The 19,812-nt window shown below is 45.9% G+C and overlaps 22 protein-coding genes across 22 annotated transcripts; 11 read left to right on the top strand and 11 right to left on the bottom strand.

Moving 5' to 3' along the window:
• Positions 1-98: 98 nt before the first annotated feature.
• Positions 99-1,631, bottom strand: OGAPHI_002609 (uncharacterized protein; the record flags this gene model as incomplete). The annotated part of the gene is made up of 1 exon (XM_046203498.1): positions 99-1,631. The coding sequence occupies one exon, from the start codon at positions 1,629-1,631 to the stop codon at positions 99-101; it is 1,533 nt and encodes a 510-aa protein (XP_046063268.1).
• OGAPHI_002610 (uncharacterized protein) lies at positions 133-1,481 on the top strand (the record flags this gene model as incomplete). Its single annotated transcript, XM_046203499.1, has 2 exons — positions 133-314; positions 422-1,481. 2 exons carry the CDS (start codon positions 133-135, stop codon positions 1,479-1,481), a joined length of 1,242 nt encoding a protein of 413 aa, XP_046063269.1.
• Positions 1,632-2,156: 525 nt separating the features above from the next.
• OGAPHI_002608 (uncharacterized protein) lies at positions 2,157-2,995 on the bottom strand (the record flags this gene model as incomplete). The annotated part of the gene is made up of 2 exons (XM_046203497.1): positions 2,157-2,643; positions 2,733-2,995. The coding sequence occupies 2 exons, from the start codon at positions 2,993-2,995 to the stop codon at positions 2,157-2,159; spliced, it is 750 nt and encodes a 249-aa protein (XP_046063267.1).
• OGAPHI_002606 (uncharacterized protein) lies at positions 2,199-3,974 on the top strand (the record flags this gene model as incomplete). The annotated part of the gene is made up of 1 exon (XM_046203494.1): positions 2,199-3,974. One exon carries the CDS (start codon positions 2,199-2,201, stop codon positions 3,972-3,974), a length of 1,776 nt encoding a protein of 591 aa, XP_046063265.1.
• On the bottom strand, positions 3,045-3,616 carry OGAPHI_002607 (uncharacterized protein; the record flags this gene model as incomplete). The annotated part of the gene is made up of 2 exons (XM_046203495.1): positions 3,045-3,453; positions 3,558-3,616. The coding sequence occupies 2 exons, from the start codon at positions 3,614-3,616 to the stop codon at positions 3,045-3,047; spliced, it is 468 nt and encodes a 155-aa protein (XP_046063266.1).
• Positions 3,975-4,086: 112 nt separating the features above from the next.
• Positions 4,087-4,632, top strand: OGAPHI_002605 (uncharacterized protein; the record flags this gene model as incomplete). The annotated part of the gene is made up of 1 exon (XM_046203493.1): positions 4,087-4,632. The coding sequence occupies one exon, from the start codon at positions 4,087-4,089 to the stop codon at positions 4,630-4,632; it is 546 nt and encodes a 181-aa protein (XP_046063264.1).
• On the bottom strand, positions 4,617-5,460 carry OGAPHI_002603 (uncharacterized protein; the record flags this gene model as incomplete). Its single annotated transcript, XM_046203491.1, has 2 exons — positions 4,617-5,255; positions 5,335-5,460. The coding sequence occupies 2 exons, from the start codon at positions 5,458-5,460 to the stop codon at positions 4,617-4,619; spliced, it is 765 nt and encodes a 254-aa protein (XP_046063262.1).
• OGAPHI_002604 (uncharacterized protein) lies at positions 4,977-5,318 on the top strand (the record flags this gene model as incomplete). Its single annotated transcript, XM_046203492.1, has 1 exon — positions 4,977-5,318. The coding sequence occupies one exon, from the start codon at positions 4,977-4,979 to the stop codon at positions 5,316-5,318; it is 342 nt and encodes a 113-aa protein (XP_046063263.1).
• Positions 5,461-5,940: 480 nt separating the features above from the next.
• Positions 5,941-7,365, bottom strand: OGAPHI_002602 (uncharacterized protein; the record flags this gene model as incomplete). The annotated part of the gene is made up of 1 exon (XM_046203490.1): positions 5,941-7,365. One exon carries the CDS (start codon positions 7,363-7,365, stop codon positions 5,941-5,943), a length of 1,425 nt encoding a protein of 474 aa, XP_046063261.1.
• OGAPHI_002601 (uncharacterized protein) lies at positions 7,004-7,726 on the top strand (the record flags this gene model as incomplete). The annotated part of the gene is made up of 2 exons (XM_046203489.1): positions 7,004-7,354; positions 7,445-7,726. 2 exons carry the CDS (start codon positions 7,004-7,006, stop codon positions 7,724-7,726), a joined length of 633 nt encoding a protein of 210 aa, XP_046063260.1.
• On the bottom strand, positions 7,441-9,840 carry OGAPHI_002600 (uncharacterized protein; the record flags this gene model as incomplete). Its single annotated transcript, XM_046203488.1, has 1 exon — positions 7,441-9,840. The coding sequence occupies one exon, from the start codon at positions 9,838-9,840 to the stop codon at positions 7,441-7,443; it is 2,400 nt and encodes a 799-aa protein (XP_046063259.1).
• A 395-nt stretch (positions 9,841-10,235) lies between these two features.
• On the bottom strand, positions 10,236-10,481 carry OGAPHI_002599 (uncharacterized protein; the record flags this gene model as incomplete). The annotated part of the gene is made up of 1 exon (XM_046203487.1): positions 10,236-10,481. One exon carries the CDS (start codon positions 10,479-10,481, stop codon positions 10,236-10,238), a length of 246 nt encoding a protein of 81 aa, XP_046063258.1.
• Positions 10,482-11,274: 793 nt separating this feature from the next.
• OGAPHI_002598 (uncharacterized protein) lies at positions 11,275-11,937 on the top strand (the record flags this gene model as incomplete). The annotated part of the gene is made up of 1 exon (XM_046203486.1): positions 11,275-11,937. One exon carries the CDS (start codon positions 11,275-11,277, stop codon positions 11,935-11,937), a length of 663 nt encoding a protein of 220 aa, XP_046063257.1.
• Positions 11,938-11,979: 42 nt separating this feature from the next.
• OGAPHI_002597 (uncharacterized protein) lies at positions 11,980-12,603 on the bottom strand (the record flags this gene model as incomplete). Its single annotated transcript, XM_046203483.1, has 1 exon — positions 11,980-12,603. The coding sequence occupies one exon, from the start codon at positions 12,601-12,603 to the stop codon at positions 11,980-11,982; it is 624 nt and encodes a 207-aa protein (XP_046063256.1).
• A 41-nt stretch (positions 12,604-12,644) lies between these two features.
• OGAPHI_002596 (uncharacterized protein) lies at positions 12,645-13,649 on the top strand (the record flags this gene model as incomplete). The annotated part of the gene is made up of 2 exons (XM_046203482.1): positions 12,645-12,997; positions 13,136-13,649. 2 exons carry the CDS (start codon positions 12,645-12,647, stop codon positions 13,647-13,649), a joined length of 867 nt encoding a protein of 288 aa, XP_046063255.1.
• Positions 13,073-14,440, bottom strand: OGAPHI_002595 (uncharacterized protein; the record flags this gene model as incomplete). The annotated part of the gene is made up of 1 exon (XM_046203481.1): positions 13,073-14,440. The coding sequence occupies one exon, from the start codon at positions 14,438-14,440 to the stop codon at positions 13,073-13,075; it is 1,368 nt and encodes a 455-aa protein (XP_046063254.1).
• A 109-nt stretch (positions 14,441-14,549) lies between these two features.
• OGAPHI_002594 (uncharacterized protein) lies at positions 14,550-15,902 on the top strand (the record flags this gene model as incomplete). Its single annotated transcript, XM_046203480.1, has 1 exon — positions 14,550-15,902. The coding sequence occupies one exon, from the start codon at positions 14,550-14,552 to the stop codon at positions 15,900-15,902; it is 1,353 nt and encodes a 450-aa protein (XP_046063253.1).
• Positions 15,903-16,063: 161 nt separating this feature from the next.
• On the top strand, positions 16,064-17,227 carry OGAPHI_002592 (uncharacterized protein; the record flags this gene model as incomplete). The annotated part of the gene is made up of 1 exon (XM_046203478.1): positions 16,064-17,227. One exon carries the CDS (start codon positions 16,064-16,066, stop codon positions 17,225-17,227), a length of 1,164 nt encoding a protein of 387 aa, XP_046063251.1.
• OGAPHI_002593 (uncharacterized protein) lies at positions 16,484-17,117 on the bottom strand (the record flags this gene model as incomplete). Its single annotated transcript, XM_046203479.1, has 2 exons — positions 16,484-16,841; positions 17,104-17,117. The coding sequence occupies 2 exons, from the start codon at positions 17,115-17,117 to the stop codon at positions 16,484-16,486; spliced, it is 372 nt and encodes a 123-aa protein (XP_046063252.1).
• A 61-nt stretch (positions 17,228-17,288) lies between the features above and the next one.
• On the bottom strand, positions 17,289-17,507 carry OGAPHI_002591 (uncharacterized protein; the record flags this gene model as incomplete). The annotated part of the gene is made up of 1 exon (XM_046203477.1): positions 17,289-17,507. The coding sequence occupies one exon, from the start codon at positions 17,505-17,507 to the stop codon at positions 17,289-17,291; it is 219 nt and encodes a 72-aa protein (XP_046063250.1).
• OGAPHI_002590 (uncharacterized protein) lies at positions 17,299-18,117 on the top strand (the record flags this gene model as incomplete). The annotated part of the gene is made up of 1 exon (XM_046203476.1): positions 17,299-18,117. The coding sequence occupies one exon, from the start codon at positions 17,299-17,301 to the stop codon at positions 18,115-18,117; it is 819 nt and encodes a 272-aa protein (XP_046063249.1).
• Positions 18,118-18,604: 487 nt separating this feature from the next.
• Positions 18,605-19,612, top strand: OGAPHI_002589 (uncharacterized protein; the record flags this gene model as incomplete). The annotated part of the gene is made up of 1 exon (XM_046203475.1): positions 18,605-19,612. The coding sequence occupies one exon, from the start codon at positions 18,605-18,607 to the stop codon at positions 19,610-19,612; it is 1,008 nt and encodes a 335-aa protein (XP_046063248.1).
• Between the last annotated feature and the right edge of the window lie 200 nt (positions 19,613-19,812).

The following is a 19,812-nucleotide window of genomic DNA, read 5'->3' as shown; positions in this document are numbered from 1 at the left end:
TTTTTTTAATTTCGTGTATGGAAAAAACCTTAACCCGGGGCTACATAACCCATAGGTTCCACTCCATAGTTAGACTGCTATGTAGATTAAACAGATATCTAGTTCTTACCCTCCTTTGCGAGCTCTTCCACGATGATCGATTCGATGGTCTTTAACTCTGCGTTGTCAACAAGCTTGATTTTCAATGGGAGAGAGGCCAGCTTCTTGAGCTCTTCTGGTAGCACGCTCTTTTCAAAAGAGTATTCGGAAAATCCAGACAGAGCTTGGTTCACAACAGACGAGAACTTAGCTGGGTGCGCAGTGGACAAGGAAATGTACTTAGTGTTGGAGTCCTTGTCGCTGGCGATCTTTCTGAGCGAAGTGGTGACACCAACAGCAGTGTGAGGATCAAGAATGTAATTGTTGGATGTATTAGCGTAAGTTTCCTTGATGGTCTTCACGGTCTCTTCGTTGCTCACTCTGGCAGAGTCCAAAACGCTTTGCGAAAGCTTCAAAGTCTCTGGAGTGACCTCGAAGATGCCCTTGGAGGACAGGTCCTTCATGTATTCGGCCAAAATAGCACCAGTTTTCAGATCGTCGTTACCACCGTTGGTTCTCTTGATCATGTACCACAGGAATCTCTCAAAGTTGGAGGAAACACAGATGTCCATAGCTGGAGAGTAGGTCTCCTTAACCTCGACCTTATCGTATTTTCCGGAGTGCAAGAATCTGTCGAGGATGTCGTTTTCGTTGGTTGCAACCACCAACTCCTCGATAGGAAGTCCCATCTCTTTAGCGTAGAAACCAGCAAGGATGTCACCAAAGTTTCCGCTTGGCACCACAAACTTGACCTTGAAGTCGGCCTTTTCAGCTTCTGGGATCTTGTTCAGCAGCTGGAAGTAGGCGTGGAAGTAGTAAGTCATTTGTGCGAGGATTCTAGCCCAGTTGATCGAGTTGACTGCTCCGACGTGGTATTTCTGGTTGAACTCGGCATCTCCAAACACTTTCTTCACAACGTCCTGACAGTCGTCAAAGGTACCTTTCACAGAAAGAGTGTGGATGTTATCGTCCAAAACAGAGGCCATTTGTTGTTCCTGCAAAGGAGAGATTCTGCCTGTTGGGTAGAGGATGAACACAGAAACGTCCTTTTTGTTTCTGAGGCCGTAAATAGCAGCGGATCCAGTGTCACCGGAAGTGGCTCCAACAACGGTGATGATGTCTCTAGACTCACCTGCCTTCTTGGCAGCATTTTTTCTGGTCAAGAAGAACTCAAACAGATTACCGACAAACTGCAGAGCAACGTCTTTGAAAGCGTAAGTTGGGCCGTGGAACAGCTCCAGCAAGTACAGGTTCTTCTGCGAGTCGATCGCGACCAGTGGAGTGACCTCCTTAGCTCTGAAGGTGGAGTAGGACTTGGCGATCAAGGTCTTGAGCTCGTCATCGGAGATCTCGGACTGCTTGATGTAGAATCTCATGATGTTGAAGGCCAAAGCCTCAAATGAAAGACCAGACCATTCTTTCAAGAAAGACTCTGGGAGTTTTGGGACCTCAGCAGGAATGAAAAGTCCACCGTCGGTAGCCAGACCAGTGATGACTGCCTCCTCAAAAGAGACACTTTGGGGTTCTGAAGAACGGGTTGATCTGTACGACATTGTTGGTGAAAAAAAAATTAAATGACTATTCCTCGAACTTGACCATGCGTAGACAATTTTTTCTTTAGAGAAAAAATTAAAAAAATTAGAAAATTAGCTCCTACCCGGGTTCGAACCGGGGTTATCAGAATCAGAATCTGAGGTGATACCACTACACTATAGAAGCTATTTCTGACCTAGAAGCTATCCCACATGTATAGATGCGCCACATATGCCGAGCCATTTTCCGCTTATCTTATTTTACCTGATTTGTGCGTCCTATCAACGGGATTTTTTATTGTTGGCATCTGACCGCGATTATGTCTCACTGCATAATGCCGTTCTGATAGTCCCAATCAAGTAAGCTTGACGTGAGCGCCTCAACTTTAAAGTTCCCAAGCAACGGATTCTCCTTTCTGTTTTTGGAATGACCGCTAACGTACAGTTACTCGGTAAGTGGACAATCTCTGCACGATAGCACTCACGATTAAGCGCAGAATTTTTCAGAGATAACGATGGTGAGTATAAAAATTACAGGCCAGCAGATCAGACAATTTCAAACAGCCAGCCAGGTTTTTGTGCACCAAAATGGACACCCACGAATCCCACGATGTTACCATCACCTACAGCAGGTACCGCGATATGGAGCGGCCCGAGGTTATTGACGCCAAGCTGGCGCAATCGGACAACGAGTTGCTCGCACAAATCGGCTACAAACAGGAACTGAAGCGTAAATTTTCCACGCTCCAGGTTTTTGGTGTGGCTTTCAGTATTATGGGACTGCTCCCATCGATTGCCAGTGTGCTGGCTCAGGGTCTTACCGGAGGAACCATCACGCTGGTTTGGGGATGGGCAATTGCGTCCACGTTTGTTTTGTTTATTGCAATCAGCATGGCAGAGCTTGGTAGCAGTTTGCCAACCTCGGGTGGTCTGTTCTACTGGACATATTTCTATGCTCCAGAGAGAATCAGAGTGTTCCTCTCGTACTTGGTTGGAAACACCAACTCGGTCGCCCTGGTTGGTGCCTTGTGTTCTGTCGACTACGGTTTTGCAGGTGAAGTTCTTGCTGCTGTCTCGATCTCCAAAGACGGAGACTTTGACATCACCTCTGGAAAAACATACGGCGTGTACGCTGCATGTGTGGTGTCGCACATCGCCATCACCTGTTTTGCGTCGGGCTTTGTGTCCAGACTCCAGACGTTCTCGATCGTCTGTAATTTGGGTCTGATTGTGCTCTTCTTCATTGCTCTGCCTATTGGTTGCAAAACCAACGGAGTTGACTTCAACAAGGGTTCCTTTATTTTTGCAGACAACGAAAGGTTCAGCAACTGGTCGCCAGGGTTCAACTTCGTCATGAACGGGTTCATGCCGGCCGTCTGGACCATCGGTGCTTTCGACTCGTGTGTCCACATGTCCGAGGAAGCCAAAGATGCCTCACACGGTGTTCCAATTGGTATCATTGGTTCTGTGTCCGCTTGTTTCGGACTTGGATTCTTCATCTGTATCGTCATTGCCGCATGCATGGGCCCAGATGTCAATGCTATTCTTTCCTCCGAGTTCGGTAGCCCAATCGCCCAGATCATCTACAACGGACTGGGAAAGAACTGGGCCATTGCGTTCATGTCTCTTATCGCCTTCTGCCAATGGTTGATGGGCGCCTCCATTCTGACTGCCATCTCCAGACAGATCTGGGCTTTTGCCCGAGACGATGGACTGCCATTCGCCCCAATTGTCAAGGTGGTCAACAGAAAGCTCTCCACTCCAATCAGAGCTGTCGTGTACGGAGGAATCCTCGCTCTTTTGCTTGGATGTCTCTGTCTGATCGGCACGACCGCCGCCAACGCTCTTTTTTCCCTGTATATTGCCGGAAACTACTTCTCTTGGGGTACTCCAATCTTCCTCAGACTCACCACTGGTAAGCACAAGTTTGTTCCTGGAAAGTTCTACACCGGAGACATAATGTCACCAATAATAGGATGGACCAACTGCGCGTTCATCACATTCATTATTGCGCTCGTGATGTTCCCTGCCAACCACGGGGTGGACTCGGTCACCATGAACTACACCGTTGTGATCACACCAGGAACCATGATAATTGCTGTGCTATACTACATTTTCTACGCCAAGGGAAAATACCAAGGTCCGAAGAGTAACTTGTCTGAGCCAAGCATTATACACGAAGGGGACAAGGTCAACGACGACGAAGAGGTTTATGTGGTTCATCCCCTCGAAAGCGTCCGGTCTCACGCTGACGAGAAGAATCTGCTGAGAGAGATCGCCTCGGGAGAGCTGAAACCAGTGCTGTCAACGACTCACAGAGTGGTCGACCAGGAGAAAGCCACTCCACCTCCTTACGATGCTTGAACTCTTTTATACATTTCACTAGTTAGATAAATTCTATCTCGAATTATATCCCTGCTACCAGAAAAAGTCGATGGCCGGAAATTACTCCAATTAAATTAGCTATTGATTTTTCATGCCTCGGCTGCGGAGAGTGGTAAACTCAAAATACAGCGTCGAAGATGAGGACATTCCACTGGATACACAGGATCAAGATGCTCTGATCAGTGGGTTCAAAGAAAAAGTGCCGTTCAATAAAACACGGCCCAGAAACAAGCTTGATAATCAGCTGATCAGAGTAATGCAGATGATCCAGGGAGCCTTTTTAGTGGTGAATCTTATTCTGATAACCAATTCATATTACCGTCGCGAAAACCCGCTGTTGAGTTGTGTGTCGTGTGTGCTGATACTGGGTCTTGCTATTTTGATTCATGTTGAGTTTGTAAAACCCCGAGAGTTATGTGACACCATTTCAAATAAGCAATTACTTGTGGCCAACCTGGTTTTGTCAGGAATTGTGTTTGTGGTGAAATTAAGAACGTACTCGGGAATCATGGATGCTCTATTTTTCGTTCCGTTCGTGACCGGACTGAGTCTGTTTTCGCTCCTTCAGGATATCAAGTCGTTGAGTCTAGACATTCTGGAATTGGAGCAGCTAAAGTTCAACTATAAGGAGGCTTGATGGTTGAAAAACTCGAGTACAAACACCTTGATTGACTTTATCCGTCGTGGAGACTTGTTTTTTGCAAGAAACTGTTGGAGATTGTTTGCTGAGACTTGTTTCAGAAACCCGATTGTGAGGTCCTGGCGTACCAGTTGTTTTGTTTCCATGCTTTTATGGAGAGATTCTTGCACTGAAGACATCAACTCATACGATTGGTGGATAATTGACCTGGAATAGAAAGAAAATACCAGAGGAAAACTGGTTTCGAGTTGCAAATAGTTGCTGGCCATTAGGTAGTTAAGATCTTCAAGCAGATCTCGCACGAAATCATCGTTGTCCGCAGTTAGTCGAGAATCGAATATATGCAGCTGGAATACGACGATGTCGAGAGTATGCACACGGGTGTTGCTCAGAGTGGCGATCTGATGGGCCCCATTTCGGAGATCCTGGTCCATTTGTGTGTTTATGATGTTATCTTTCAAGACCATGGCAAAACTGTGTTGCTGGTCGTGACTATCTTGTTTCACGGAGGTGAGATAGCCCAGACTGCTCCAAAGCTGTCCTTGGAGCAGGCAATGGCCCATCATTTCGCAAGCGGAGGGGTGGTTTTGGAAACTCAGCCGTTGTTCATTCAAAAACACCTCGAAACAAAGCTACTGTTAGTGAAACGAGACCATAACATACCTTCAGACTGGACAGACTAGGGAGAAACAGATCTACCATGTCGGATTTGAGATCTGAACCGGCGCTCGAACAAGATGTGGAAAAGGCCCGGTACGAAGTTTTCAAATATCCGTATTTGAACTCAACGCTGATGGGCTGACTTCCTACTTCACGAGAGTCCATTATAACTAGCTTAACAACGTTATTATTATAAACAAAAAAAGTATTTCCCCCACACATAATTGGGGATCTGCTCGGTTCGTATTCCCCCACCAACGTTCCTAAACACTTCCGTAATTCTGCTGCTCACGGCCTGGCAACGTAACACCGGTATAGGAAGATCTGGAGTCGTGTGGATAGCAGGAGATGATGTACCAGCAATGGATTAAAGCCGGAAGGAACCCAAGGAAACACAAAGCAATGTTGATCCAGAAGTCGGCAGAACAAATGCCTCTCTTAATGGCAACAGGAACAAACGGAAGAAACACTCCGACGAAAGCAAGCAGCCAATCTCTAGCGTGCATTATTAAAAGGTTTTTTTTAAATTAATTAAAAAAGTTCCAGTATATGCTTTTCATTTGTAGATTGCTACTAGGCAATTTGATTGATTGCCGGCAGATATATTTTTTTTGACATTTCGGCGAACCGTACTTCCTTATCTGATCAGCCTTGAAGCATCCCGTTAAATATTTTTTGGCATAAAAGCTCGCAGAACCCAGGACCGCGCATCTCCATTTCGTAAATCACCGTCTTCAGCTGCTCTAGGTTCTTCTTGAACCGCTGAGACCCAGACTGCTGGCTGATGCTGTCAAACGACTCGCGGATCAGGTTGTTGTAGAAATAGCAGCCTCGAGGATCAACGTTTTCCTTGATCGATAGAGGACCCCCGGACTCTGCCAAAACGCTGGAACTCACCTCGCCAGACCGGTACGGGGATATAGACGACCGCCGTGCACGAGGATTCTCAGACCGATTGTTGTATAGCGGGGAGGTTGTTGGCGTCACCGTGGTATCTGGTTTGAGTATGCTATTCGCCTGGGCACTGTGCATCTCGTTCTCGTCAATTCCTCCCGAGGAGTCGAATGAAGACATAGATTGGTTGCTATTTGCAAATTTCGTGGTAGCCTCGAAATCCCATTGGATTTCCTGGCCACACCGGCTTTCCTCGAAGTTGAGCGCAAACTTGGGTTTCTTCTTAAACCGCTGCATCTTGTTCTTCTTCTCGGTGATCAGCGGCAACATCGGACTGTATCTGTTTTTCACTTTGTAGAGGTATTTGGTTTTCAGCAGACTTCTAGCTGACGGTCTTCTGCTCGGCTCTTTGTTCAGGCAGTCCTTGATGAACTGTTTCAAATAAACGCTGTATTGGTCTCCTGTCAGGATCGGAGCTGGTCTATCGGGAATCTCAAATATGGCTCTCATTGGCTCCTCGTTAGAATACGGCGGAAACCCAGTCACCAATTCGATCGCGGTAATTCCCAATGACCAAATGTCCACTTTCTCGTTGTATCCATCACGTCTCAGGATGATCTCGGGAGCCATCCAGAACGGCGTGCCAACAAAGGTCTCCTTTTTATTCATCGTCTCTGTAAGCTGTCCACTCACTCCAAAATCCGCCAGCTTGATCTGACCCTGATCCGTCACTAATATATTAGCGGCCTTCACGTCTCTGTGGATTTTATTCATCGAATGCAAATACTCTAGTCCACGTACAGTGTCGCGTAGAATGAATGCAACCACTCTCTCGTCCAATCGCTTGAAGCACTTTAGGAAATCAGCACACGAGCCAGCGCCACAATATTCCATCACAATCCACATGGTAACGTCCTTGATGTATGTCTCATGGCAGTTGGTGATATACGGAGACCTCAATCCTTTGAGAAACTTGATCTCCTGGATCAAAACAGGTATGTCGTCCTCGGATTTCTCCAAATCAATGATCTTAACCGCAACCACTTGGGATGTCTTGACCAATTCTCCCTTGTACACGTCTCCGAAGTTGCCCCGTCCGATACACTCGCCCAGACGGACCAAGTTCATCGGGTCGTGGAGCTCCGAGTCTGGCATGTTCGTACTAGTATCGGTCATTGGGAATTAATTAGGGACAACTTTCTATAAAAATAATTAACGCCTGCCCTAAAATTTTTGGCTCCTTCTTTCAAATTAGCTCTTCATCTTTTTCAGCAGATTGAACTTGTGTTCTTTTACAGCGGGCTTTGTAGTGCCAGTCGTCAAAGAGGATGCTGTAGGCACAGAGACACTCACAGGAGATGACTTGGAGGCCGATCCCTTGAGCCTGTCAATTTTGGCTTGCCAGTACGCCAGAGCTTCGTCAGAAAGCCCAAGAACGTTCTGGGTGCTATCACCACATTTGGTGCCGTTCAATATTAAAAACTCAGCAAGGTCAAACACCTTGATGGTCTTGTCCTTGCCTTCAAGCAATGGATAGAGAAGAACGTATTCCAGAACAGAAAACGACACAGGTTCGAGATCTGAAAGCTGGTCTGTTGGTTTGTAGAGTCGAAGGTCCCGGTCCACACCAAGAGCAAGACTCTTTATCACCTCCTGCAAATTATGTGTCCTCACACCGTGGATGAGGAAATCAGATGCCTTGGCTGCATCTTTGCGATTCACATACTGTTTTGCAACGTACTTCTCGGTGATGAATTTCAGCCGGTCTTTATCGGACGAATCTGGGTTGATTCGCCCAGACTTGGGCAAAAGTTCTTCATAAACAGCATTAGTAGAGCGATTGTTAATGGAATGCAGCAGTGCACGCGCCTCGACAGTGAAAACATCCAGTTTCAGCGATCTCACCTTTGAGATAGACGTTCCCAAAGACCGATGGCACGAAGAACATTTCACGCAAAAGACAACCAACAGGTTCATGGAAACCCATTCCACCGAATCACTCGAGCCACATTCGCTGCACATAAAGTTGCTCGAGTCCACTTTCTGCACAATTCGTAGATTTTCTAAAGAAACAGAAGACACTCTGCGCTGTCTTCCTTCGTCGGCGATGACGGCTTCCTTGGAGCTACGTCCCGGGGTCAATGTGTTTCTTAGCTTGTGAACGTTGAGCACGGGGCTATTTTTAGCAGAATCCGTCTTGGCTTTGTGGAAGTTGATCTGTTGACCTGCATCATATAACGCCTGGATCCACGACTCGCGGTCTTCTTCAGTTGTAGCCTGGAAGTAGTGCTCAATTCCGGTGTTAGTTATAATCCGGAAACAATTTTTGCGCTTTTCCAAGTCCAAAGGCTTGATACTGCACAATGAAATGTCAATCGGGTCGTTTCTCCTGGATGTTCCCTTTCTCCAGTCCATGAACTCAGAAAGTCTTCCATTGTTCAACACAATCCATTGCTTGTGCCAACCAGACTTACCTTGTCCTCCCTGGGTGAATAGAATACCCGATTTGTTTGGTCCAGGAAGACCGTTAAGCTTGGACAACTCGCTGTTCAATTCGGCCATTGACGAGGCCTTTTCGATCGCCTGTCTGCTCTTTTTCCGTTGAGTCTTTGACGTGTTGTAACTGCTTATGAAAGAATTGTCACGATTGCAAAAATTAAGCGTAAGCCCAACTAACGTGTCAAGTAAATATGCAAAGAAATCGATCTTGGCAAGTTCAAAAGCTTTCCGTTTCATTAAGAACTTCTCGTCTTTGGATTTTCCAGAACTAAGAAGTTTCGAGAGCCAGTCGTAGTACCTCTTACTTTCTTCTTCAAAGATGCGTTTTTTGGAGGCCACGCTGGTTTCCAAGCCGGACAAATTATCGGTGAATGGGAGCTTGGATCTTAAACGTTTAATCGCCGACTTGTTTTCATCTGTAAGGTTCTGGAACAGCTTGACCATTTCCTTGTCAAACTCACAAGAGTAGAACGTTGGAAAATTGCTCTGGATAGTGCTGAACGAGCTTATCAGAGTAGTTCTAGAGCTCAACAGTTGGTTTGACAAAGATTCATAATTAGACAGATAATCAATAGTGGATTTCGTTGCTTGCTTCAAAGCGGTGATCTTTGTTTCGTAGTCGCTCAATGTTTCTCTGAAAACGGGTCCGTCTTCCATCGACACCGGGAACGGAGACGTGGACGGAGTTGGGAACACTGCAGGAACTGGTTTCTCTTCTATTTTAGACGGCGGAGAAAACGAATTATCCGCAAAAATGTGCACCGATAGCCTTGAAAGCGCTAACTTATTCTCTGTGAGTTGGATTGTGAGCTTTCCAATGGAATTGGGCTCGATATCGAACGTCCTTGACGTTGCATTAGGGTCTATCAGATATTTGGACACTTTATCATCTGCCCCGCCCGATACCAATAAGTAGAGTCCAGGAGATCTTGCAAACTCGACTTCCACACCATTGAAGCTTGACGGCACCTTGAGAAGAAGTTTCGAGCGGTCCTGAATAAATTCCATAGGAGTTGTTTGGGATATTTTCTTGGCAACAAGATCGATAACTATTGACTCTGACGATTTGGATTTAAACGAGATTTTGGTCAGTTGAGACGACCCGCGGTTCACCTGAACATCGCTCAACAGTAAAGTTTCAAAAACATCCATGTTAGCGAAGAGCGAACAACCAGTGGTTTATAAACAATTAAATAATGATTGGGTTTGAGAGTTACCGGTTCAAATTTATTTTGTCGGGACGCCAGAGGCGACGATCGACGCAAAATAGGGAAGCCGGATGGAAAAGAAGGTACAGTGGAAGTGGGCGGGAGAGCTGTATCGAGCTTGCAAGTGGTGAAAAGAGCAGCTCGTGTGAGAGTATGTTGGCAGCTACCAGTAGACTTACATCCTTTATACTGCAAATTACCATTAAAGAAAAAAAGATACAAAATAAATCAAATCTAACGTGCTAAATACATCAACATTAACCGCACGTAATCAGCGGATACAATGAAACGCAATCATAGATGATGGAAACCAATATTGAAAGAAAATAGCCGTTAAAATCAGAGGAGGAGAGCACCAGCGGCAAGAGCAGCAGCACCAGCAGCAAAGAAGGAAGCCTGGTTTGCAGCGGCAGCCTCGTAGGTGGAGACCGAGGAAGTGCCATTCTTAGCTGGGCAGTCGGACACAGAAGCGTCACAAGAGGTGACTGTCACGGCGACAACGGAAGTTTCGGTTGTGGACTCAGTAACGCCGGTGGAAGCAGCGAGAGCCGAGGCAGCCATAAGGAGAACGGAGACGAATTGCATTGTAACTTTTGGGGGGTTGGTTGATGAATGGGTAAGTGCCTTCAGCGAGCGGTATTAAACTTTGAAACTTGAAAGTTTGTAAAGATGAAAGAAGAGAAGAAGAAAAGGTAAACAGGGGGGCCGGTGTCAATTTATAGTTCTACACGGGAGTGGACGGCGTAAAAAAAATGCATTCGGTTCCACATAGCGCCGGTTTGCAATGGAAAGTCAAGTAAATACAAGCCGCCGAATGCTTGCTCCCGATTAGAGTAAACGCCCATTGCGGTGGTTGCCAGGCTTTAATTCTCCAATACAAATATTTCGGAACCTGCAGGTGAACTGCAACAGTAGCAGGAGAAAACAAACGTAATTTAGCTGTTTAGGAAATTGTGATGCACCTTCCAAGGGCCTGCATTAGCGAAATGTATTTTTTCAGTCCAGTTGCACCGTGTAATCCGACCATCGGTTGCCTGATCCGGATGACATCCGGAGTTTTTAGGAAAGTGGTGTATGATGTTGCGACGTCAAGCTTGTACTAAATACCCATCAGGATAGGAGAACAATGCATCAGGAATTCGGTGGCTAGAGCAGGCAACAACACTTTCCCAAACCAACAGTCATGAGATAAGTTACTATTTTTATCAAGATTCAGGAGAACACACCATGTCACCACTGTCCAAGTGCGAAATCTGTCGCGTTTTTATTTTGTTTGGCTCCCCTAAATTTGATTACCCCATTAGGCGAATTTTTCTTGTTCAATTAATCAAACGATCTTGGTTTTTTCCATTTCTTGTCAAAAACATTTCTATTCACCATGAGAAGTATTAAGTGTGTTGTTGTTGGAGACGGTGCCGTGGGAAAAACGTGTCTGTTGATCTCGTACACCACCAACCAGATGCCTGAGGACTATGTGCCAACGGTGTTCGACAATTATTCGGCCAATGTGATGGTGGACGACGAAAAAGTGACCCTCAACTTGTGGGATACTGCTGGCCAGGAAGAATACGACCGGTTGCGCCCACTTTCGTACCAGCAAACGGAGATCTTTCTTATCTGTTTCTCGCTCGTGGAACGGACCTCTTTTGCCAACGTCAAGAACAAATGGATCCCTGAAATTAGACACCACTCTCCTAAAAATGTGCTTGTTTTGCTGGTGGGAACCAAACTGGATCTTAGAGACGATCCGCACGTTCTAGACCAGCTGGAAGAAAACAGCCAGAACCCAATCACCTTGGAAGAGGGAAATAAGTTGGCTCATGAAGTTGGCTGCCTAAAATACATGGAATGTTCCGCCGCTACACAACAGGGAGTCCGCGAGATTTTCGAGTTTGCAATCAGATCGGTGTTACATCCTCCTTCCGAAGAACCAGAACAGTCGAAACCTACTAAAGTGAAACAAACGTCTCCTTCACCAAACCAAACTTCCTCTACAATACAGAAAAAGGTGAAGAAACACAAAAAGTGCCAGATCTTGTGATCAAATTATACATACACACCGATATAGATGCTTGCTGCATTTTCATTTCTCAAGAAGCTTCAACCGGGACGGGTGCACGGACAAGCCCGTGGAGCCGGTGGCTGAAGCTTGGTCGTTGCTGCTGGTGTCGTTGTTTGTGCTGGACGCATTGCGTTTTTCCATTTCGTGCATGCGACGCTTCAAGTCGAGCTGTTTCCGTCTCTTGTCCAGTTTCTCGTTTTTATCTTTGATTTTGGAGAGCCGTTCTTTCGAGTTTCCGCCTCCGCCAACTGTTAATTCCACATTTATCTTTCGATTGTTCATTAGCGAATGGTGCATCTTTAAAGCAGTTTCCACTCTGCTGAGCGAGTCTTCTGCCTCCGTACCAAACTCCAAGAACGCTATTCCCTTATCCTGGCGAACTCGCACCTTGTCGGGTTTGGCGCTTTTAAAGTGGGTCTGCAGGTCGTCGCTCGTCACGTTGTAGGGTAGGTTACCGATAAATAAGATTTTTTTATCCTTTTTATCCTCGGTAGAGGCCTTTCTTCTGCGGGTCTTTTTCTTTGGCGGCTGTGGCTGTTCCTGTTTGGTCTGTTCGACCTTTTCGAGCGTCTCTGCTGCTTTTTTGGAGCTCTTCGACTTGAACTGAAGAGCCTTCAGCTGTTTCTTGGTGAGCTTTTCAGACATGATGATTAAATAAATTTTTTCTTAGATCTGAAAAAAAATTAATGTCAAAAATAAAGATAAAGCTGAAGGACAGAGACTCGCCGAAAAATGAGCCGGGTCCAAAAGACAGCAAGCGTGAGGAGCTTGAAGAATCCAGTAAAGACAATTCCACCGAAACCAAAGAGGAGCTGCCAGAGAAAAAGGAAAAGATAGACACATCTGAAGAACCAAAAGATAACAAAGATAACCGCGGACGGCGACGGTCTATTGCAGAAGAGCCAATTGTGCTAACAGAAGAGGAACCTGACCTTGCCGCAATGTTTGGGTTTGATGGGTTTGGGTCGACTAAAAACAAAAAAGTCGCTGGTACCAATTCGTACGGAGCCAACAAAAAGAGAAAGACAGAGTACCGTCAGTATATGAACCGAGAAAAGGGATTCAATCGTCCGCTGTCGCCTTCTCGCAAGAAACGGGAATGATATTATGTATTCTATTTATTGTTCATTAATAGCTTTGAATGCGTTTCGTACAGCTCGTCGTATTTCTGTCTCAGAGCAGCATTGGCCTCTCTCAGTCTATCGATTTCTGCGGTGTCCACCTCCTTTTCCTTCTTGACCGTAGAATCCACGTTGGTAAAGTTTGTAAACCACTTGGCTTCAGACTTTGTGATGTCCAAGAACCGTTCAAGGTTGAATTCTGGTGCTTTGTCGGCTTTTTCAAATTTCTTGAACACAACGTGTCTTTGCAATTCCGGCTCGTCAACCAGACTTCTCTTCAAAACGGGAATTCCACGCACAGAACTTTTGGTTGGAGCATACTTCAGACTGTCAGATTTGATTCTGAAAAGTTTAAGCGTGGAAACTGCCCCCGCAAGCGGCTTCAATGTTCGCACAATCTGTTTGGTAGCAACGTCCGAGACAAGCACTTTACCCTTACTGTCTCCCGAAATTAGCTGCGAGCCATCAAATGAGATCTCCAGCTTGGTGATTGAGTTGCCCTCGGCTTGGTGGCTGACAAAAGTCTCGCGCAGCTCAGGATCGTCTTTCAATGTGATCACCTTACCATAGCCACCAACATGCTCCCAGATTTGGGTCTTGGATGGAGCATCAAACAAGTTCACCATCCGGATCGTTCCATCCTCGTAGCCAACATACAAGCTTCTGTATGCAGGGTCTGCGGTGATCGAGGAGACAGGTTGCTGAGCGATGAATGTTGTCACCAGAGTCTGGGAGGTCAGGTCGTGACATCTAATAGTTTGGTCTCTAGAAACAGACCAGACTTTCAGATCGTTCACCAGCCCAGTTGTCACCAGTAAATCTGTGACTGGAAGCGTGTGGTCGGTGTAAATGGCGTAAGGCTTGTGAGAGTCTGACATCATGTCCAACACTTTCCAGACCACCACCCGCGAATCAGCTCCGCCGCTGACCAAATATCCCTTGACATACTTTATCACACTGACAGACTGGTAGTGCGACTCTTTAACAGCAAGCAATAAACCGGAATCCAGCTCCCAAACGTAGATTCTTCCGCTAACAGCTCCTGCAACCAAGAGCCATGCATCTGTGGAATTTGGATGCGGACAAAGTTCCAGACAAATGAGCTCCTCTGGAACAGGAATGGTCTGTTCCGGTGACTCTTTTCCAAGTATATAGACGTGAACCAACGCCTTGCTGTGACAGGCAGAAATGATTTTATTTTCTCCATTTATTCCAGTGAGAACAGTACCGTTATTTGCAGAGTAACACTGTCTGTACTGACCAACTTGTTGCGTCGAACGCGTGCTAGAAACAAATCCAAACGATGTGGAGTGCTTCTTGGCTGGATCGCCAACCGAATTATAGAAAAGCACCTCGTCCATGTTGAATACAAAGATTAGAGATTTTTCAATCAATTTTTTTTCACGGCTGTGTCTGTCTTTTTCTGAATAATCGCCAAATTTCTCTTGATCCCCTTGTTTCGTGTTTAGTATGCCATTGAATATCCTCGGGACTATTTTGCTAGAAGGAACCGACAAGGTTCCTGGATGGGACTATGTGAAGATGTATGGGCCGCTGGTGGTTCTTGCTGGATCCTTGAAGTACTATTTGAACGGATCTACCAATACCTGGGAAAGAGACCTACACGGCAAGGTCTACATGGTGACGGGAGGAACGTCGGGAATCGGGGCATCTTTGGTCTACGATCTTGCCAAGAGAGGTGCCCAGTTGGTGCTTTTAACGTCTCAGCTCGACTTGGAAGGCGTGGGAACAGCATGGATCGCCGACTATATTCAAGATCTCAGAGATGACACAGGAAACCAATTGATTTACGCGGAAAGTTGCGACTTGTCCTCGCTTTACTCGGTCAGAAAGTTTGCCACCAAGTGGCTGGATCAAACTCCGCCTCGGAGACTCGACGGTATCTTATGTCTGGCAGCAGACTCCGAGCCTTCGGGCAAGGCCAGAGAGTCGAGCGTGGATGGAGTGGAGATCCAAATGGCCGTCAACTACCTTGGCCATTACCATCTGCTCACTTTATTAGAGCCAGCATTGAAAGTCCAGCCAGCAGACAGAGACGTTCGCGTGTTGCTGGCCAGTTGCATGAGTCAAAGCTTGGGAGAGATCAATCTTGACGATTTATTATGGGAAGAACGGAAATATCCATCGAAACAACCATGGAAAGTGTACGGAAGCTCAAAGCTGATGCTTTCGATGTTTGCCAAGGAGTACCAAAGAAGACTGGACATGTTCCAGAGAAAAGACGGAGAGCCAAACAACACGCGGTTGAACGTTGTGAATCCGGGAATAGTGAGAACTCCGTCTACGCGTCGTGTTTTGTCGCTGGGAACTGTTTGGGGACTGTTCCTTTACGTTTTGATGTACCCAATTTGGTGGTTTTTGCTCAAGTCTGGCGAACACGGAATGCAGTCGTTTTTGTTTGCGATGAATACTCCGGAGCTGGTGAAAAGAAAGGGCGGGAACTATATTAAAGAGTGTTCTATTGTTTCGAACGAAACCAGGTCCGAGCTGAAAGACGAACAACTCCAGGCCACCTTGTTTGACAAAACCAAGGAGTTGATCGAAGTTTTGGAGAAACGGTCTGCGATCGAGCGGAATAGAACAAAGATTAAGCCAAAGGAGGAAAAGAAAAAGAAGGATAAACAGGTCAAGAAAGACGATGGTGTTTTATCGGAAGCAGACAGACTAAGTGTTTTCAAGTCTGCGTTCAAAGACCAACCGTTGCCAAACAGATCACTACAGCTAACACCAGAAGAGGAAAAACAACGGAATCTGAGATTGACAAATCTCGATAAAAAGCTTAACAAATCCAGAAAAGCATAACTTATCGGCTAGATAAAATTCCCTGCCCAAAAAGAAAGATGCGAATTTTTTTTTACCCTTCACAAGCCGAGATTCCTTAATTTTTCATCAAACACCATATTTCTAGGAGACCAGATCGCGGAAAAATTAGTCACTTATAAGAAAACAAAGTTCTGCTTATTATGTTTTTACTAAAGAACCGGTTCAGAAGCACTGAATTTGCGAGATCGATGTCAACTGCTCTAGATTCCTCCAAGCTCAAGATCACCAAGACTACCAGTCCGAAGGCCAAGTTGCCTAACGAGCAGTTGGTTTTTGGAAAGTCTTTCACCGATCATATGCTCACTATTGAGTGGACTGCTGAGTCTGGATGGGGCACTCCAGAGATCAAGCCTTACGGAAACTTTTCACTGGACCCATCCTCGTGTGTGTTCCACTACGCTTTCGAGTTGTTTGAGGGCCTCAAGGCTTACAAGGACAAGAAGGGTGAGATAAGAATGTTCAGACCAGACAAGAACATGGAGAGAATGAACAAGTCTGCTGCCAGAATCTGTCTTCCTACTTTTGAGTCTGAGGAGCTTATCAAGCTGATTGGTGAGCTTTTAAAGGTTGACCAGGGCTTCATCCCAGACACCAGAGGTTACTCTCTTTATCTTAGACCTACCTTGATCGGAACCACTGCTGGCCTTGGTGTTAGCTCTCCCGACAGAGCTCTGTTGTTCGTCATTGCATCGCCGGTCGGACCTTACTACAAGACTGGATTCAAAGCAGTGAAGCTTGAGGCTACCGACTACGCAACCAGAGCTTGGCCTGGTGGTGTTGGTGACAATAAGTTGGGTGCCAACTATGCTCCATGCATCAAGCCGCAACTCGAGGCCGCCTCGAGAGGCTACCAACAAAACCTGTGGTTGTTTGGTCCTGAGAAGAACGTGACCGAGGTGGGAACCATGAACTTCTTTGCTGTTTTCAAGGATGCTTCTGGTAAAAAGGAGTTGGTGACTGCTCCTTTAGACGGTACTATTTTGGAAGGTGTGACCAGAGACTCTATTTTGCAATTGGCCAGAGAGAGGCTCGACCCTGCCGAATGGACCATTAGCGAGAGATACTGCACCATCAACGAGATCTCGTCCAAGTCCAAATCTGGTGAGTTGGTGGAGGCATTTGGTGCTGGTACTGCTGCCGTTGTTTCGCCTATTAAGGAGATTGGCTACAGAGATTCTACTATCGATGTTCCATTGCTTCCAGGTGAGCAGTTCGGTCCTTTGACCAAGCAGGTTGCCGACTGGATTGCCGAGATCCAGTACGGTGTTGTTGAGAGTGAATGGTCTAGAGTTGTTAACTGGTAAAGCACATAGACCGATTTTTAGACAAATCTATATATCCCCGGATTCGGAAAAAAAAATCGTATTAAATTATCATGTCTTCTTTAACTTCCCAGTTGCAGTCGATTCTGTCTGCGGGACACAACTCTTTCAAGTTGGTGTACACAGCACCAGCCAACCAGTTCATTCTCCCATTGACCAAACAGATTCTGGTGCTTGATTCGTCGTTCAATCCGCCGCACAATGGCCATTTCTCGTTGATTGCCAAATCGATGAACCATAGCAGGCTCGACGACCATTCCATGTCGCACACAAGTATCAATTCAAAGTCTGTGCTTCTGCTGCTGTCGGTGAAAAACGCCGACAAAGGCGTGCAACCGGCGAAATTTGAAGATCGGCTCGCAATGATGTACAAAATGGCCGACCACATCAGCGAACAACTCGGAGTCGCTTGCGGAGTCGGAATCACCAATTGTTCATTGTTCGTCGACAAGGCAAAAGAAATACAGAATTACCTTGCCGAGACACAATCAAACAACTTGAAGCTCACATTCTTGCTTGGCTACGATACACTGATAAGGCTTTTGGACCCGAAATATTATGTGCCGCAGAAACTCGGCGACGCATTGGGCTCTTTTTTCTCTACAAACGACTGTTTTGTTCTCACTCGCAAGAACACATCTCTCTCCTTGGAGGACCAATTGAGCTTTGTCGGCATGATCAAAGACGGCCAGTTGGCAGACGTTCCTGCTACCTGGGCCGATAAGATCCACGTCGTGTCCGGAGACGATAAAAACCTCAACGTGAGCTCCTCCGACATCCGAAAACTGATCCAAGCGAATGAAACCAGCTGGACGAGCAACACAATGCCCAAAGTGGCAGAGTACATCACGTCGCATCACCCCTACCAATAAACCCGTGCACCGTATCCCTCCCAGCTGAAAAAAATTTAAAAAAACAAAATTGACTCCTTCTAGACACGTCTGTGCGGCGTGCACCGCACAGAAATGTTCTGCGCTCAAGCAATTATATTTTTGCCACCTTGTATTTTATTGCGCTACATTTCCTTATTCCCACATTTTTTTTCCAGCAAATTTGCCACTCTGGTTTTATACAACTTGTTCACCAAGTTATACCAAGTTATATTTTAGCTGGTACCAGTACTCAAGCCTCATATTTCTTCGCAAATAAATAGGTTTTTGGGACTACTACAAGGATACACTCTTTGTTTTCTGGACTACTTAGTTGTTACGTTCAGTTTCCTTCGCCTTCCAATACTCGACGCTGATTGGTCAGTTCCGCAGGTAGGTTGGCAGAAAAATACGTGTCATTAACGTGCAAAAAAAAAAGGAGACTTTTACATTTTCTGATTGTTTTGCCCAGGTACACGACCAAGAAACAATGGTGCTCTCATTGAAAAGAGGATCATCTGTGAACGCGGAGCAGGATAAAGAAAACACTTTTTCCGAGTCTCTGTCGTATCCAGCACGCAAAAAGCCTTGTCATCTGGCATCAAATAAGGGGGGCTTGCTCTACACACGTAGTTGCAAGAACTCGTCTAGCGAGGATGAGTCTTCTGAAGACGAAAGTTCAAGAAGACCCACCACTCTCAAGGACAGAAATCGGCTCAGAAACAAGAGAAGAAATCACAGAGAGCTTCTGAAGAACTCGCTTTCTTCTCCGTTACTGGATCTCAAAATCTCCAAAGCTGTGAGTCAATACAGTGACGATGAAGATAGTCACGACTCTAAGCCTTGTGATTCCAGAGGCTCTACTGAAGCCACCTCAAATAATGGTATGTTCAGCAGAAGAAGCTCAGTGGTGACTTCTCCAGCCAACGTTTCACAAACGGTTTCTCTTGAAATGAGTCCAAAATCAAGACACAGTCTTCCAAACTCGGACTTTGCAGCTAGAAGTCGCTGTTTCGAGTATCTTGTCGGTGCTATCGACGAGGCTTGGGCCAGATACTGTGATGCAACGGCAGTTGACGAGGACGAAGTTTACGGGTATGATGGAGGCAGCGCCATTCCACAGACCCCCAATTCCATTGCTCTCACTTCTGATGAAGAGGAAGGATACAAGTCGGAGATTTCCACACATACTAATATTACAGAGTACGAAAGTGATTATCCTGCAGAGGCTCCAAAGCAAGCCACTCGTCGTGTTTCCGAGGTCCCAGCCAACGTTCGGTTGCAGCAATTGAAAGATAGATTGATCAAAACCAAATACTATCTTCAGGACTTTGTCGATTCCGACAACATAAACGAGTGTCTGCTGTTTTGGAAGAAGTGGGATTTAATCAAATATGCCACCATTGAGTTGGTTGAAGACGACGACGACGACGAGGTTATCGAATCTACTATCGAGGAGCTCGAATCTGGTCGTTACTTTGCCTCCATTGGTGCCTAAATTCACAGGAACATGAAAACAACAGCGATGACAAGGTTTTATACATTGTACACTATGGGCTTGATTATATTTATTTATTAGCGGTTGGGTGAGGTGTTATTACAAGTTGGTGACTTTTATTTTTTTAGGCAGCATTTCAAACTATATTGCTTGCCACTACTTCAATTCTTTCAATTTGGCGACTGCCAGTTATACCTAGT

Source organism: Ogataea philodendri (genome assembly GCF_020536065.1).
Source record: "Ogataea philodendri strain CBS6075 chromosome Unknown scaffold1, whole genome shotgun sequence".
Classification (NCBI taxonomy): Eukaryota; Fungi; Ascomycota; class Pichiomycetes; order Pichiales; family Pichiaceae; genus Ogataea; species Ogataea philodendri.
This window is presented reverse-complemented; position numbering and strand designations above follow the sequence as displayed.